The sequence below is a fragment of the Urocitellus parryii genome, chromosome 13 (genome assembly GCF_045843805.1).
Source record: "Urocitellus parryii isolate mUroPar1 chromosome 13, mUroPar1.hap1, whole genome shotgun sequence".
In the NCBI taxonomy this organism is placed as follows: Eukaryota; Metazoa; Chordata; class Mammalia; order Rodentia; family Sciuridae; genus Urocitellus; species Urocitellus parryii.
This window is the reverse complement of record NC_135543.1, coordinates 66402194-66419414: the sequence shown is the minus strand read 5'-3', so window position 1 is coordinate 66419414 and position 17221 is coordinate 66402194. Positions and strand designations below refer to the sequence as shown.

Genomic DNA, 17221 nt, shown 5'->3' with positions numbered 1-17221 from the left:
GACCTCTCCAGGTGTAAAGATGCTGGAACCTAAAATTTTAAAAAGAATCCCTGGTAATTCTGATCCTGATGGCTCTCTTACTACACTTTAGGAAGCACTGATTGAGAGGACTCCTAAACTTCTGACTTACCTAAAAAAGGTGGGGCTGGGATGGGGAGGTACCATTTATAGAAAAAGTGAATAATGAAGGAAAGAAAACTTGTGAGGTGTGTCAGTTTTACTTTTGTCCTCTTGGCTTGCTCCCTTACAATATGCAGACCTAAATATTTAAACTTTCTAAAATAGTGTCTGCCTCCTACTTTTTAAATTTATAAATAATATTTTAGAGTAGTTTAGGTTCACAGCAAAACTGAGCAACAGATATAGAGACTTTCCAGACCCCTTTCTTTATTGAATTCTTCCTGCTAGTGCTATCCAAAGCTCCAGGCCCATCTTGTTCTTTCCCTCAGTCCTCCTGGAATCAGCCATTTTCCAAAGGAGTAGCCCTGGTTCCTTTTATTGGAGAATGGTATTAGAAAGCAAGATCTGGGGCTTGGGATGTGGCTTAGTGGTAGACTGCTTGCCCAACATACTGACAAAGAAAAAAGCCAAGATCTAGTTACTAGGTGTGCTCATTGCTCTTGGGCTATGTTTTATTCTAGACCCTTTCAGTTTCAGCAAGGAGATACACATGTGTCTACTAACTCATGTAACTACATGTATCTATAAATATCTCAATACTAACCATCTGTGTGTATATTTAGCTAAATATGAGTTATATTACTGCATCCAACTCTAATCCACCATGATGTGGATCATTCTTACCTCCTGCCCTTGCTTATCTGTTACCTCCCACTTCAACAGTGAGAAGCCTGGCTCCTACCATCTTCCTTATAATAAATAACTTAAACACTCCATTCCAGTTCACAAGTGCCCAGTATATGGGTATACCCACATACTCCTCCGTCTCATCTGTTTTTATCCCTCTCCTTGTTTTATTCTCCTTGATTGCACTCTATACCACTTGATAAAAGCTTATTTTCTGATTTCCTCCTTTATGATATCACTGCTAAGTCCCCAGCATCTAAAACTGCCTTATACACAGTAGGGGTTCAATTAAAAAAAAAGAGCTGAATAAATGAACAAATGAATAAAAACATGTTTGCCTATTATATTAATTAATTAATTAAGCAGGTCTCACTTTCTTAGCTGAATATGTTATTCACTTTGAGATACTATATGCACTTCAATCAAATTACAATTATAACATATAATTTAGACTATTCACCAATTCAGCTGACTTCCCAATTATCACAATTAAAACCAATGAACTAAATCACTGGTCACCAAGTATCATTCACAGCTCCTACTTTCCTGGAAGGTCTGACTCTAACCATCATCTCCCTCTATTTCCAACCACTGCCAATTTAGATCTCCTAAACACTGCCAACCTAGTTTAAAATTTTAGACAGTTTTGATTCTATGTACTCTAGCTATGTATTCATTAAATATTTTTCCACATTTGTTGGGAACATGAACAACATAATCACTACTATAAGTTCAAATCATCTAGTTAATGAAGAATTATATAAAAACAAAGTGGTTAATTTTAAGTTAATCTTCCAAAGAACTGTGGAAACATTAAAACTTTTTTAAAAAGTACACAGATCTGCTCTCTTTTCCTTGTGTGGAAGCCTGAGGTTTAAGAACAAAGATACTAATAGGAAACATATGGAAAAGATCAGAAACAAAATGGAATCTTGGCCCAAATGTTTTGCCACGTTTTACATACCAATGTCTCAAATAATAGGCTAGATTTTTACAATATTGAAACGCTGTATATGTTTCTTAAATCTGAAACATAACAAAATAAATCTGTGAGTTCTATGTAAAATCTTAATAGAAAACATGGTTTTAGGAACTAAAAATGAACTCCAAGGTTTACTTTACCTTATTTGCTCAAGCTTGAAAGAATCTTCCCTCCCCAAAAGAACACAGGTCCCACTGCCAAGAGATACAAGTTAACTCTGTTTCAATATGAAAACATTAGCACAAAAATTTAGCATCTAAGCAAGCTCCTTAGCTGTTACTCTTTAGGAGGGAGTGCTCAGTAAAATGGGGACATTTTCTAAATCTGTAAAATAAAGGCAATAGTTATCAGGCAACAGAATCTTTTCATTTCACCTTATTCAATACCAGAAGAAATCAGACATACCCTCAAAGTGCAAGGCAAAGACTACCACAGTAAAGGATTCATTTTTATTTTAAAGGTCATTAGGCATTCTAATGAGTATATTCAGGAGCAAGATGAGAGAAGGGATAACTAATAGAAAAGAAGGTATCGATTTTTGTATGGAAAAGTTATATCTTTAATTTGTGAAACCAGTGAAAATCTACTGCATTTTAAAAATATATTTGAGCCAGTCACATGGCTCACACCTATAATCCCAGTGATTTAGGAGGCTGAGGCAGGAGAAATGTAAGTTCAAAGCCAAGTTCAGCAATTTAATGAGATCTAAACAACCTAATGAGAACCTGGTTTTTTTTTTTTTTTTTTTTTTTTGGTTGTTGTTTTTAAAAAGGCTCAGTGCTTAAGCACCTCTGGGTTTAATCTCTCATACCAAAAACAAAACAAAAGAATAAATTTGATATGAAATATTTTTATTCTGATTCCTTTAACAAAAGCATTGATGTGAGCATGAGATGTTGGACAACCCAGGGACTAAAGACAATTCTGAGTTCCACCTTAAATTTCCGAGATACTGGCCTCCTTGTCACAGGGGACCTTAATTTGAAGAATTCTCTGGCATGAAAATGAAAATAAAAACAGTAATCAGTACATGCTGTTTCATTTAGTTCTGTTTTCCTTTCATATTAGAGGAAATTCTTGCCACACCTCAAACCAAAATTAAGGGGAAAAGAAAGAAGTAAGCCACATAAATCTGACCAAGAACACAAACATCTTAATTTGAATCCTCAAAGTTTTGTGTAATGAAAAGAAATACATAATTTTAATTCAACCCAAGTGTTTTCCAACCAGATTGTATTTGCTTAAATTGCTACAGTAATTCAAGGGACAACCCTGTCTGGACACAGAGTTACTGTGGATTTTTAAAGAGACTCAGTTAAAGAATTTAGGAATTTCTGATTCATTTAAAGGATTTGCAAATTCATCAACCCTTGAAAACTAAAGCAAATTTAACAGGTATGATGATAAAATAATTTTCAATTTTTAAAGAACGTATTCCTACTGTTGAAATTAAAAAGTACTTTAGATTTGTTTAATGTTAAATAGACTGCAGCTACCATAAAAGCACAATTTTGGGAAGCAAAATCTGGTAATAGAACAAAATTTAAATTTTGATTAAGCAAATTCAGAGAAACAAATAAGTAGAGTGAGTTTAAATTTCTAATATAAGATTACCCAACAATTTTGTTTAGACTTTTTTAAATTTTAAGAAAGAAAAGATTCTCAGCATCTCTCTCTCTCTCTCTCTTTCTCTCTCTCTCTCTCGTCTTTATTTTTTCCTCTCTCAATTTTAAGTGACAAAAATATCTAATGTTTTTGATCCATGAATGTCGCTAGTGAGTCTAGCTGTAGTGATGATAATTACACTCAAGATTTTCTCAAAATTTTTCTATTAATCAAATTCCCAACATAAAATGTTTTGTTTTCATTTACCCTTTTCTGAAAGGGAAGGCACAAATGCCTTATTCAATCTATTGAAAGATCTACTACAGTTACTTGAGTTCATGGTAATTAATAATTAAATGCATCATGGCTAAAAATAATTGAGTTTTAAAATTTTAAATAGCAAAAGAATTTCAGAAATTTAAAACTGTGTTGGACAAAACTTGAATATTGTTTCTTACAATGCTAGCTTCTATAGCATACAAATGAATCCTTAAAATAATAAAATGCCATGACTCTTTTAAACTTTCCAGAGCTAAGTAAATATACCTCATTTTTATAAAGAATTTCAATCAGATTCTTGATGAAGGCATGAGTGCTTTCCTCCACATAAGAGAAATTTATGATATAGAAGCTTTTATTGTAATATGATATGAAAACTCACATTAATGGATAATGTTAAAAAACTGATTATATATAGATAGATAGATAGATAGTTGTTTTGTTTTAAGTTTTCCTTTTATTATTTTTCTATTGGACAGTGTAATAAGAGAGTGAGTATTGTTAAGACAAGATATTCATAGAAAAGACAATAGCCAAGTTCTTAATGTTCATCTGAAGAAATCACAATCGTGAAATAAATGCCTAGAGATAATCAATATTAGTAAAAAGAAACATTGCTAACAAGATGAAATCTATAACTTATTAATTCAATCATCCATTCAAAAAAACTTTGATCACTTATAATCATAATTGATTTTGTTAAAAATTAGAGCTTGCAGGGTGAGGGGTGTAGCCCAGTAGTAGAGCACTTGCCTAGGATGTGAGAGGCTCTGGGTTCAATCTCCAGTACAACAACAATAAAAATTAGGACCGGGAAATGAGATGACTGATGTGTGTTCTAATGTTTTGCTGTGAGTTTTCCTATAAGGAACAAGGCATAGACTGTAGAATATGAAAGTGAAAGTAGCAAAAATATTCCTAGCAAATGGTTGAGATTAGCTGGATAAATGAAATAAGATCATTACAACAGGAAAAATTATCACAGGGAACAAGGAAAAGGAATCAGAGCTGATGAGTGTATGGATAGAAAAGAGGCTAATTTCAGACAGGAAACTACACTTGGTTAAAAGAGGGCAGGACAAGGTGGCACTAGAGGGTTACAAATACAGAGGGAATGTTTAAAATGAGTTCAGATTTAGAAGAGAAATTGCTTTTCAGGGAAGTATTTCTTCTTAGGTGCCCGTAAAGAATAAAAGTTGACAGCATGAAGAATTTCCTTTATTTTCGGAGAGGTCCCAGTAATGAGGTTTCGATTTTAGTCAAAGGTGTATAATAAGTGTAGAGTCAAAGATATCATTCACATATCCTTTTTTCCCCAAAATTTTTCATAATTGTTAAACAACAGATTCTAATTCTCAAATGTAAATTTGCTAAATTATGATATCTAAAGTTATTAACACAAAGATAAAATTCAGACTAAATGTCAGTGAGCAATATTCTTTTAACATTTCCAGGTGTGGTGTTGCATGCCAGTAATCTCAGCAGCTTGGGAGGCTGAGGTGGGAGGATTGCAGGTTCAAAGTCAGCCTCAAAATTTAGTGAGGCTATAAGCAACTTAGTGAGACCCTGCCTCTAAATAAAAAATAAAAGTGGCTGGGGATGTGGCCAGCCTTGGGTTCAATGCCTGGTTTAAAAAAAAAAAAATCCTGTGTGAAAGTTGGCTGTACACAGACTCCTGTGTGGCATGGTCCAATGGTATGGCCCATCTCTACCTCTCAGCTTCCACCTTCATCTTCTGGGAAGGTTTTATAGACCCAACTCTAGTGGCTTTAGTGGCACTAAAACTCATATGCTATAGTATAATGAGTGATAATAAAAACCCTGTAGAATTTCCTATAAAATATAATCCACAATAAGATGTATAGGATTTTCTATACCAGTTTCTGCCAATCTCCCAAAGTCTAGGTTAAATGATATCTAAAAAAGACTTCCCCACTACAAATTTTTACTCCTCACACTTCAGATAGAGCCCTAATATCCAGAACTCAAAAAATTAAACAATAAGAAAACAAATAACCCAATCAACAAATGGGCCAAGGACCTGAACAGACACTTCTCAGAGGAGGACATACAATCAATCAACAAATACTCTGGCAGTCAGAGAAATGCATATCAAAACCACCCTAAGATACCATCTCACTCCAGTAAGATTGGCAGCCATTAGGAAGTCAAACAACAACAAGTGCTGGCGAGGATGTGGGGAAAAGGGTACACTTGTACATTGCTGGTGGGACTGCAAATTGGTGAGGCCAATTTGGAAAGCAGTATGGAGATTTCTCAGAAAGCTGGGAATGGAACCACCATTTGACCCAGCTATTCCCCTTCTCGGTCTATTCCCTAAAGACCTAAAAAGAGCATACTACAGGGACACTGCTTTATCGATGTTCATAACAGCACAATTCACAATAGCTAGACTGTGGAACCAACCTAGATGCCCTTCAATAGATGAATGGATAAAAAAATGTGGCATTTATACACAATGGAGTATTACTCTGCATTAAAAAATGACAAAATCATGTCATTTGCAGGGAAATGGATGGCATTAGAGCAGATTATGCTAAATGAAGCTAGCCAATCCCTAAAAAACAAATGCCAAATGTCTTCTTTGAAATAAGGAGAGCAACTAAGAACAGAGTAGGGAGGAAGAGCATGAGAAGAAGATTAACATTAAACAGGGAGGGAAAGGGAGAGAGAAGGGTAATTGCATGGAAATGGAAGGAGACCCTCATTGTTATACAAAATTACATACAAGAGGAAGTGAGGGAAAGGGGAAAAAAAAACCAAGGGGGAGAAATGAATTACAGTAGATGGGGTAGAGAGAGAAGATGGGAGGGGAGGCGAGGGGGGATAGTAGAGGACAGGAAAGGCAGCAGAATACAACAGACACTAGTATGGCAATATGTAAAACACTGGATGTGTAACCGATGTGATTCTGCAATCTGTATACAGGGTAAAAATGGGAGTTCATAACCCACTTGAATCAAATGTGTGAAATCGGTATGTCAAGAGCTTTGTAATGTTTTGAACAACCAACAATAAAAATTAAAAAGACTTCCCCACTGCCCTCAAGCAGGGTCAACTCCTGGGCCACACAGCATTGTCTGTGCCTGCTACAAACTACACAACCCTCTGCGTTAGGTTAAGGTTCATTTTGTGGTGTCTCTCTCTTCCATTAAAACATTTCTCTTTATAGAAGGGACCATGGCTTCATGTCCTCCTCATTTCTGTGTTCCTCACCAATTTAGCACAGTGCTTTACATTTAGAAATAATTCAAGACATATGTAAACTAAAGGAACTCAATCAAACTAACCACTAATATTTGTATATTATTACTAAACACATCCCATACAATAGCTAGCAGAATAACTACAGCAGGTAAAAAAAAAAAGTTCCATGAAGCAGATGCATGGAAGCTTCCAGCCTGGCACAGAGAGCTGGCTTGCTCTGAACACTGCCCTGTGGGATGAAATTATAACCTGTCCGACACTCCAGCTCCTCTGGCGACTCTCTCCTACTTCACCCAATGACACTAGAGAATGAAGAACTACAGCTCAAATTCTTTAATTCACTAAATTAAGCATTCATTTCTAGAGGGAAAATTCTTTTTTTTAATGTGGTCCTGAGGATAGAACCCAGCGCCCGACACATGCAAAGCAAGCGCTCTACTGCTGAGCCACAGTCCCAGCCCTAGAGTGAAAATCCTTTACGTCAGAATGAATTCTATTCAGATTGTGGCTATAGTAGTCTTATTGTGCTCCTTTAGCAGTTAACCGCCATTTCTCAAACAACTCATACTTTGTTCCTTCTATGCTGTTACTCAGCTCTTCTAACTGGAAATAAGCATCCTCACCTCATTCTACGAGAACCCTAACATTCCTTCAAGGATGCAGAATGAACAACAAATGTAATGTATCTAGATCTGCAAAAAGAAACTTCAAGTATTTACAAAATCACATACTGGTAAAGGGATGACCATTGTTTTGCATTTTCTTGTAGGATAAATATAAGAAAATACATTGGAATAAATAATTATTTGATTCAGTTTTCTTGATTACAAAAGGGTAGTAAGGTCATCATCCAAAAACAATAAAGGGGAATGAGGTTTTAGAAACTTGAAAGAGGATGGAAAAACAATAGTAGGTGAGAAGGAAAGGAGATTAACTAAGTTTTAAATAGCCATGAAAGATTAAGGTTGTAGTTGAGAATTGAGAGTAAAACCAGTTAGTTTGGTCCTGTTTTTCTTTTTAAAACCTGTACTTCTTATTTTTTTTCTCCATATTGATTGCTGCATTAAAACTGTACATATGGTGGAATTTGTTGCTTCATATTTGAATATGCACATAATATAATTTGGCCAATATTATTTCCCAGTATTTCCACTATTCCTCCTCCTCTTCCCTTCCGCTGGTCCCTTTCCTCTACTCTATTGGTCACTCTGCAATTTTCATGAGCCTCTCCTCCCTCTTTTCCTTTTCCTCTCTAGCTTCCACTTAAGAGAAAATATATGACCCTTGACTTCGAGTTTGGCTTATTTCACTTAACATAATATTATCAAGTTCCATCTATTTTCCTGCAAATAAAATAATTTTAATCTTCTTTATGACTGAATAAAACTCCACTGTGTATATGTAATACATTTTCTTTATCCATTCATCTGTTGATGGATACTAGGCTGGTTCCATAGTTTGGCTATTGTGAATTGTGCTGTTAACATGGGTATGCATGTATCACTACAGTAGGATGACTTTAATTCTTCAGGATAAATACCTGAGTGGTATATCTTCATGATATTGGGAGTAAAGGATGAAATGCAATGAAAAGACAGTAGGATTAATATATTTTACATTTTACTGAAACTGGAAAATTATTGCATTTGGAATTACCATATGAAGATAGTGGTCAGAGTGTGAGATGTGCAAAATTGCGAGTATGAGGGGGTTACTGTACTGATAATGACAAACCTAGGATGTGGGTACATGGGAAGAATGGAGGACAAGATCATGGAAGGAAAAAGGATCAAGGGCCTCTGACTCTACTTGAATAAGTGCTTCAAATCCTAAACACATACAATATTTACATTGTATGCATTTTAAAAATTTCGGACAAGAAACTCAGATTTTCTCAAATGGTATTCTGTGAAGAGAAAATGATTCAAGTAGCATCTTCTCAATTATACTGATAAAGGACAGTACCGTTCTAGATGAATAGGAGATAAGTAATTTCATTACAAACATTTATTCTCTCATGAAACCCTAGATGAGAAGGGTAGCAAAAAAAAAAAAAAGTCTCAGGAAAAGGAAAAAAAAAAAGAGGTAAAATCTTTAAGTTTTTCCTAAACAATATATTCATTCTACCTGTGTATAGCAGTTTTCAATTTGCAAAGTACTTTTAAATGTGTATCTCATATGATACCAACAACTACCAGGTGAGATAAGCAGGCTAAGTATAATTTCAACCATAATTTTGTAACTTTCAGTTTATTTATTTGAGACAGTCTCACTGTGTTACCCAAGCTGGTCTCGAATTCCTAGGCTCAAGTAAGCCTCCTTAGTCTCCCAAGTAGCTGGCACCACGAGACACATATGTTCAGTAACAAGACTGAAATGCAAATTTTCAGTCTTAAGAAATAATACTCTTCTCTATAAGTTTCAGCGATACAAGTGTTAATTGTATAAGAAATCTTTCCCCTTACAATTCCACTCCACATAATGTTCTTCTGCTGTGCTGCACTGCACTCTCTGCTTCCTTGATTCTCCACTAGACTTTAAACTCCTGGGAGACAGGGAAAGTTGTGTTTTGAATATTTGTATATCTAGAAATTAACTAAAAATATTAGTGGAAATAAGGAAGTTAGGAAGAAAACATAAAGACTAATTTACTAGAAACTAAACTTGGCAGGATATAGATATTATATTTGAAGTTGTTAAACAGACTCTGGAAACTGTTTCATGAGGACAATTTGAAGGTGCAAATAGACTTAGAAAGCATCAAGAGGAAACAAATTAGGTTTTTCTAAGTATCACATGTTATCACATAAAAGGGCACATTTCGGGGCTAAGGATGTGGCTCAAGCGGTAGTGCACTCGCCTGGCATGCCTGCAGCCCGGGTTCGATCCTCAGCACCACATACAAACAAAGATGTTGTGTCTGCCGAAAACTAAAAAATAAATATTGAAAAATTCTCTCTCTATCAAAAAAAATTTTTAAAAAAAGGGCACATTTCGTATTCTTTCAAAGGGGATTAAAGGGTACCAGTAATAGAAGTTGTGGGGTGAGGATTTTAGCTTTATACTAGGAATCTAATTAGCAAAAGCACTCTAACAGAAACATAGGATGGAATGGCTGGTAAAAACACCCAACTTTTACAGTGGAGGGAGCACCTGACTGTAGTTGAGTCATGTCAGGTAGCTAATACTAGGGGAGTAAGCAAGATAACTGAGGTTCTCATGAAAGAGAATGGTTTCTTAGTAAAAAGCATACAACACTAGACCTTTGATTCTGGTTCAGTGCAAGGTGATTTTTTGTTTTTTAAATTCTGCTTCATTGGTATATAATCATTACTTTTGGTTTCAGTATTGCCCATTCTTCTGGATATTCTCTTATCTACAACATAATATATTGTATATAATTGTCAATTTAAATGAGAATTATTCTGAGTTTCATTCATTTTTTTCCCACAATATATTTCCTTTTCTCCTTGCAATAGGAAAAAAAAAAAAAAAAGAACATGGGCTTTTTGAGTCTAGTATATGTCCTTTTCTTCTTTTTTGGAGTCAAAGTATACTGCCAATATGAAACTTATCAATGGGATGAAGATTACGACCAAGAACCAAATGAGGATTATGAACCAGAAATCCAATTTCGTCAACATGTAGAATATGGAGTTCCTTTTTATCAGCATAGTTTAGGTTGTGCCAGTGAATGCTTCTGTCCAACTAACTTTCCAACATCGATGTACTGTGACAATCGCAAACTCAAGACTATCCCAAATATTCCAATGCATATCCAGCAACTCTACCTTCAGTTCAATGAAATTGAGGCTGTGACTGCAAATTCATTCATCAATGCAACTCATCTTAAAGAAATTAACCTCAGCCACAACAAAATTAAATCTCAAAAGATTGATTATGGTGTGTTTGCAAAATTTTCAAATCTACTACAACTTCACCTAGAGCATAACAATTTAGAAGAATTTCCATTTCCTCTTCCTAAATCTCTGGAAAGACTCCTCCTTGGTTACAATGAAATCTCCACATTACACACAAGTGCCATGGATGGGCTGGTAAACTTGACTATGCTCGATCTCTGTTATAATCACCTTCACGACTCTGTGTTAAAAGAAAAAAACCTTGCCAAGATGGAAAAACTAATGCAGCTCAACCTATGTCATAACAGATTAGAATCAATGCCTCCTGGATTACCTTCCTCACTTATGTATCTATCTTTAGAAAATAATTCAATTTCTTCTATACCAGACAAATACTTTGATGAACTTCCAAAACTTCACGCTCTAAGAATGTCACACAACAAACTGCAAGACATCCCATATAACATCTTTAATCTTTCCAACCTTATAGAGCTCAACGTCGGACACAACAAATTGAAGCAAGCATTTTACATTCCAAGAAATTTGGAACACCTATACCTAGAAAATAATGAAATAGAAAGTATGTAAAATTTTATATATTTTAATGAACAAGAAATGTATTTTGCCTCTTTAAAGAATAAATTGTTAATAATCTATGCTTTATAAATTATGAGAAAGTGCTGCTTTGAAATTGGCTAAGGAAAAGGTAGAAATTGACCCCAGAAAAAGGTTTTCCATTAAGTTTATGTCTTTCCTATTAAAATTTTGTTATCTTGAATATTAGGAAATTGTACTAATAGAGTATATAAAGAAATATAAATAAGTTCCCTGAGTAGTGGGACTATGAATGATTTTTATTTTGTTTCTATTAAGAATTTATTAAGTAATCAGAAAAGTCAGTAAATTTATATTAACTTTGGAAATGAAAATTCATTTATACTTTCATTTTCCTTAGCATCAAATAATAATTGAACCTAAAACCACTTATAAATATTTTAATAAAACTATTCCATGTAACACAAAACCCTACATAGAATTATGAATATAAACTGGTTTTAATTTTTAATTCGTATTTTTCAGATATCAATGTGACAATGATGTGTCCTTCTATTGACCCACTACATCTTCACCATTTAACATACCTTCGTGTGGATCAAAATAAGCTGAAAGAACCCATAAATTCATATATCTTCTCCTGCTTCCCTCATATACATAGTATTTATTATGGTGAACAAAGAAGCACAAATGGTCAAACAATACAACTGAAGACCCAAGTTTTTGGGAGATTTCAAGATGATGACGAAGATGATGGGGATGATCATGATAACACTCCTGAAGGCCAAGAAACAGAAGGAACAGAAGAACACTTCAACCCTCACTACTATGAAACTCAAGAATGGCAAGAAATTATATAGGTATATGTTTATGACTTCATAAAATTTATAACTAACTGAACACATAATTGTGCAAAATAATATATCTAGAATTATGTATTAGTATAAAACCAGAATTGCATTTAACAATCAACTGCATCATTGCATAGCATTAGAACTTACTCAAATGACATAGATCTTTAGAAATATCAATTAGAAATAGTGAGAATAAAAAACTAAACTTCAATGGCTTCTTATACTTTTTTCAAACTTTTAAACATCATCAAGCTGGAAAAAAAGTGAACATGCCGATTCTCATAACAGTAATTCCCACAGAATGATTAAGAAAATAGCATTAGCCAGGAGACCAGAGCCAAGTCCATTCCATCACTCTGAGGACATCTGATAACAGTAGGGCACATCAGTGTAAAAAGCAAGCATTCATTTAAGTAATACACTGTCCTCTTCCACTCTGTCTTCAGACTTCAAGCTTATTGTTGTTACTCATTCATTATGGTACCCTAGGATTACTATTAGGAGCACAGAATATGTTTTATTTTCAAGAGGCCATCTTACTAAGAATCCAAAGCACACAGATTTATGAAATCACATGTTCACACTTTTCTCTTAAAGCATCAAAGAGGTAACTAAAAACCACCAGATTATTTCAGAGCAATTTGTCTTTTAGGAAAATTTAGCAATGGTCCAAAATCTTTATTGTGTTCCATTTTCTCTCTCTCTGTGTCTGTCTCTCTCTCTCTCTCTCTCTCTCTCTCTCTCTCTCTCTTTTATAGTTATATAAAGATTTGCTGATAAATAACTGCTTTGTTCACAAAGTTAAATTAATGTTGCCAAAATAAGTCATTTTATATAATAAAAAGCCCTTACAGTGCATACTTACTTTGTGCTAAAGTGTTTATTGACATGGTGCTAAAGGTGAATATAGATCCTTTATAATTCTAGAATAGACAAGTTTTAACATCTTCTCTAAAATCTTAAAAATCACTCATATTCTTTAATCTATCATTTTGAAGTATTTTAAGTATACCTTATAACAAAGACTCTAACTGCTGTGATCAAGTCTCTTGATTTACCAGGCAAACATTTCATAGATTTCCTCAGGTAAGAAATGCAGCATTAAAAGAGAATAAAATTATGGCATTTGCAGGTAAGTGGATGGTATTGGAGAATATCATGCTAAGCCGAGTAAGCCAATCCCCAAAAACCATAGGCCGAATGTTCCTCTGATAAGTAGATGCTGATCCATAATGGGGGAAGGGGGAGATGCAAAAAATGGAGGTACTTTGATTGAGCAAAGAGGAGGGGGCAGGGGGGCAGGAAAGATGGTGGAGTGAGATGAACATCATTACCCTAGGTACATGTATGACTGCACATGTGGTGTGATGTTATATGGTGTACAACCAGAGAAATAAAAAGTTGTGTTGCTACTATGTACAATGAATCAAAATGCACTCTGCTGTCATATATATCTAATTCGAATAAATAAACTAAAAAATTAAAGAATCAAAGAGAAATGCAAACCAATCCAAGGCTAACATATTATATGAGGAATCCCAAATACATAATAACAATTCGGACAATATGCAATAATCAGACAGGTAAAACTATATTTCAGAAGTATCCACGCTTCTGAGTCTTTTGTATTTCTGGAGATGTCAATACAAAATGAAGCCACTAAGTGTTCTTTATATATTCAAAAGGCTGCTAGCATTACCAGGAATTCTGTGAACACTTACCTGCTCACAGAAAATCCTTAACAATTCAGATTGAACATGAACAAAACTCCATTCATTTACTCATCAAGCCATTTGGTGTACAGGGCTTAGCAATGAGAGATCAAGAAACAGTACAATGTGTAACTGTGGTGTAAGATGTAGGTGAGAGTTAAGAGTAAAATGCTAGTAATTTGGGGAATGTAAAAGTCTATCTCTCTCTCTCTCTTTTTTTTTTTTTTGTAGTTGTAGATGGACAGAATGCCTTTATTTTATTTGTTTATTTTTATGTGGTGCTGAGGATCAAATCCAGTGCCTCACCCATACTAGGTAAGCACCCTGCTGCCAAGCTACAGCCCCAGCCCCACCTCTCTTTCTTGAAAAATTTAAAAACAGTGTCATATATTCAAACATTTATTATGAATTAATAGGTGGAAAACACCATGAGTATTTAATAGGCACAAAAAAGGTAAGACTATTTCTAACCTAGAGCAATTTAAAATTAATAAGGATCCATCAGATAAATGCATTTCAAAATCACAGTGAGATACCACTTCATGCTCATTAGGATGGCTGGAATCAAAAACCAAATAAGAGTTGTTAGAAAGGAGACAGAGAAATTGGTGCCCTTGCACACTTCTGAGAAGAGCGTCAAATGGTGCAGCTGCTTCAGAAAGCAATCTGGCAGTTGTTCAAAAGCTAACGTTATGCATAAGTCAGTAATTCCACTTCCATTTATGAATCCAAGAAAATTGAACACAATGTTCATGCAAAAATGTGTACATGAATGTCCATAGCAGCATTGTCCATAAGAGTCAAAAAGGAAACCACCCAAGTGCTTATGAACAGATAAGCAAAATATGGTTTATCTATATAGTGGAATGTTATTCAGTCATAAGAAGGAATGAAGCACTAACACATGCTACAACTTGAATAAACCTTTATAAACATTATGCATGGTAAAAGTCAGCTATAGAACACATACTGAATGATTTCATTTGTAAATAATGTGCAGAACATGGAAATTTATAGAGACAAAATTTATTGGCTATCTAAGGCAGCAGGGTAGGGAAATAGGGAAAAAATGGGGAGTGACTCCTAATGGGTTGCAGGGTTTCTTTTAGGGGTGATGAAAAAAAAACCTAAAAATGATTATGCTGATGGGTATATAAAAGCCTGAAAATACTAAGCTCTACTGAATCATATACTTTTAAAGGGTGAATTGTATTGAATGTGAATTAGCTCAGGAAAGCAGATATTTTGGCCGAGCACACTGGTACATGTCTGTAATCACATTAGCTCAGGAGGCTGAGGCAGGAGGATTGCAAGTTCAAAGCCAGCCTCAGCAACTTATTGAGGCCCTAAGCAACTCAGTGAGACCCTATTAAAAGGGCTTGGGATGTGGCTCAGTAATTAAGTACCCCTGGGTTCAGCCCCTGGTACCAAAAAATAAAGAAAATAAGACCAAACAGCTCCTCCTAACACAAAGAAGAAAAAAAATGCTGAAAAGGCAGCAACTGTGAAAAATTGTGTGAGCACAGATACCACCACCATTACCCCTTGTGAGGACCTGCTGAAGTTGCTGAAGGCTACAGAAAGAAGTGGTATCTTGATGTGTGACAGGAACCGACCAACAGAGGGGAGGAAAAAAGCTCTTGGCTGAGATTAACATAAAGAAGTAGTATTACTTTTTTGAACTCTTACAAAATTTAAAAAGTAAAAAATCTTCCAATTTTCAGAATTCTGGAGCTTCTATTTTTAATCTTTCTGAACTTATAAAAAATAATTTAAATTCTCAAAGAACATCCTTATCAAAAATAAAACTACACAATTTAGCAATTCAAAACAAGGACTTTGATATCACATATTTGGGTATAAAGCCTGATTTAACACTTTTAAGCCAGGTAACTTTGAGTAGGTTATTTGGTTTTCCTAAGCCTCCCCTTTCTAGTTTTTCTTTTGTTTTGTTTGGTTTTTTGTGCTGTTGGGGATTGAACCCAGAGCCTCACACATGCCAGACAAGCACCCTAGCACTGAGTCACACACATCCCCAGTCCTCTTTCCTAGTGATTAAAGGAAGATGGCTCTTATATAGTTGATACAAAGATAGAAAGTGCATGCCAGTTGCAGGTATCCAATAAACACCTCTTGCTCAGGAGGTCTGGCCTGCAGCCCGTAGGTCTCGGTGCTAGACACTCTGGAGTGCTCATGTTGGCTTTCCTGTACTGGAGTGTGCACAGAAAGGAGTCAGCACCTCTTTTTCAGGTTCTTCCAACATTCTACTCATACACAAGATTGATGGACAAGAGAGACGTTAGTAATGATTTTACCAGGGTATGTACTCCACAAAAAAACAAATGCATAGTCACTGTGGATAGTTTAGCTTTCCAAAGCAACTAACTTGTGAAAGATAGTTCATGTCTTTCAAAAAATGGCTCAACAGGATGAGGATGGCAGTATTCTCTCCATCACCCTCACAAGTTTGGTCTTCCACCCAAATTCTTCCTATCAGGCAGAACAACTCAACTCCAATCTGCTCTGGTTCCTCTCTACAAATATGTATAAATAAGTGCATCAACAAACATCCTCCAGCTAAAAGCCCAATGAGGAGGTAGAGTAACCACCATTTATTCTTTAGCAACTCAAACCTATCCCAAGTATTTCCCATTAAACGTAAAACAAACAAAACAGCATAATCATTTTTAGGTTCCCCAGGAGAAACTGAAGAATAAAGTATTTTCTTTAACTAGGCCATAAAGATTGCAGAGTCCCTGTACTGCAGCAGTAAACCATACTAGTTGATTTGATATTTATAATAAGAAAGAAAAACATGAAAATACACCTATAATTTTTCTCATTATTTCCATTACACAACAAAGTAGTTGTATTAGCTAATAGACTAAACCATTTAAAACTATTAACAAAAAATCCAAATCATAACATAAATCCAAATTTAATTAAGAAACACACAGTGAACATACATTTAAAGGCTTGGGGATGTAGCTCAGTGGTAGAGTGCTTGCCTAGCTTGTGTGAGGCCCTGGGTTCAATCCCTAGCAATACACATACACACACACACACACACACACACACACACACACACACACATGTCACAGTAAAACTGAACATATACTTAGCTTTTAGAAAGAAAATAAAAATTTCAAGATGCTTCATAAATTAGTTCAAAATAATGCTGGTTGAAAATGCTTGGCTTATATTTAAATATTATCTGAAACACTACACATATGTTTTCACTTTATTCTTCAACATTGGGGCTACTAAACTAAAATACAGATGTATGCATATCACATAACATACTTAACCAGCTCCCTGTGGAAAAAAGAAAATAGAAGA

At 34.9% G+C, this 17221-nt stretch overlaps 2 protein-coding genes across 2 annotated transcripts in view; one reads left to right on the top strand and one right to left on the bottom strand.

Annotated features, from left to right (window-relative positions):
• Positions 1 to 17221, bottom strand: part of Cenpp (centromere protein P) — a 219901-nt gene that overhangs the window by 131542 nt on the left and 71138 nt on the right. The window lies entirely within an intron of this gene.
• Omd (osteomodulin) lies at positions 2941 to 13012 on the top strand. Its single transcript, XM_026406941.2, has 3 exons — positions 2941 to 3184; positions 10381 to 11341; positions 11842 to 13012. Exons 2-3 carry the CDS (start codon positions 10402 to 10404, stop codon positions 12174 to 12176), a joined length of 1275 nt encoding a protein of 424 aa, XP_026262726.1. The 5' UTR covers positions 2941 to 3184; positions 10381 to 10401; the 3' UTR covers positions 12177 to 13012.

Excerpts from the sequence above, each read along its gene's own strand:
- Omd (XM_026406941.2), top strand. The coding sequence starts at position 10,402 with ATGGGCTTTTTGAGTCTAGTATATGTCCTTTTCTTCTTTTTTGGAGTC. Across the intron at positions 11,342-11,841 it reads AGAAAATAATGAAATAGAAA|ATATCAATGTGACAATGATG; the intron begins GTATGTAAAATT and ends CGTATTTTTCAG.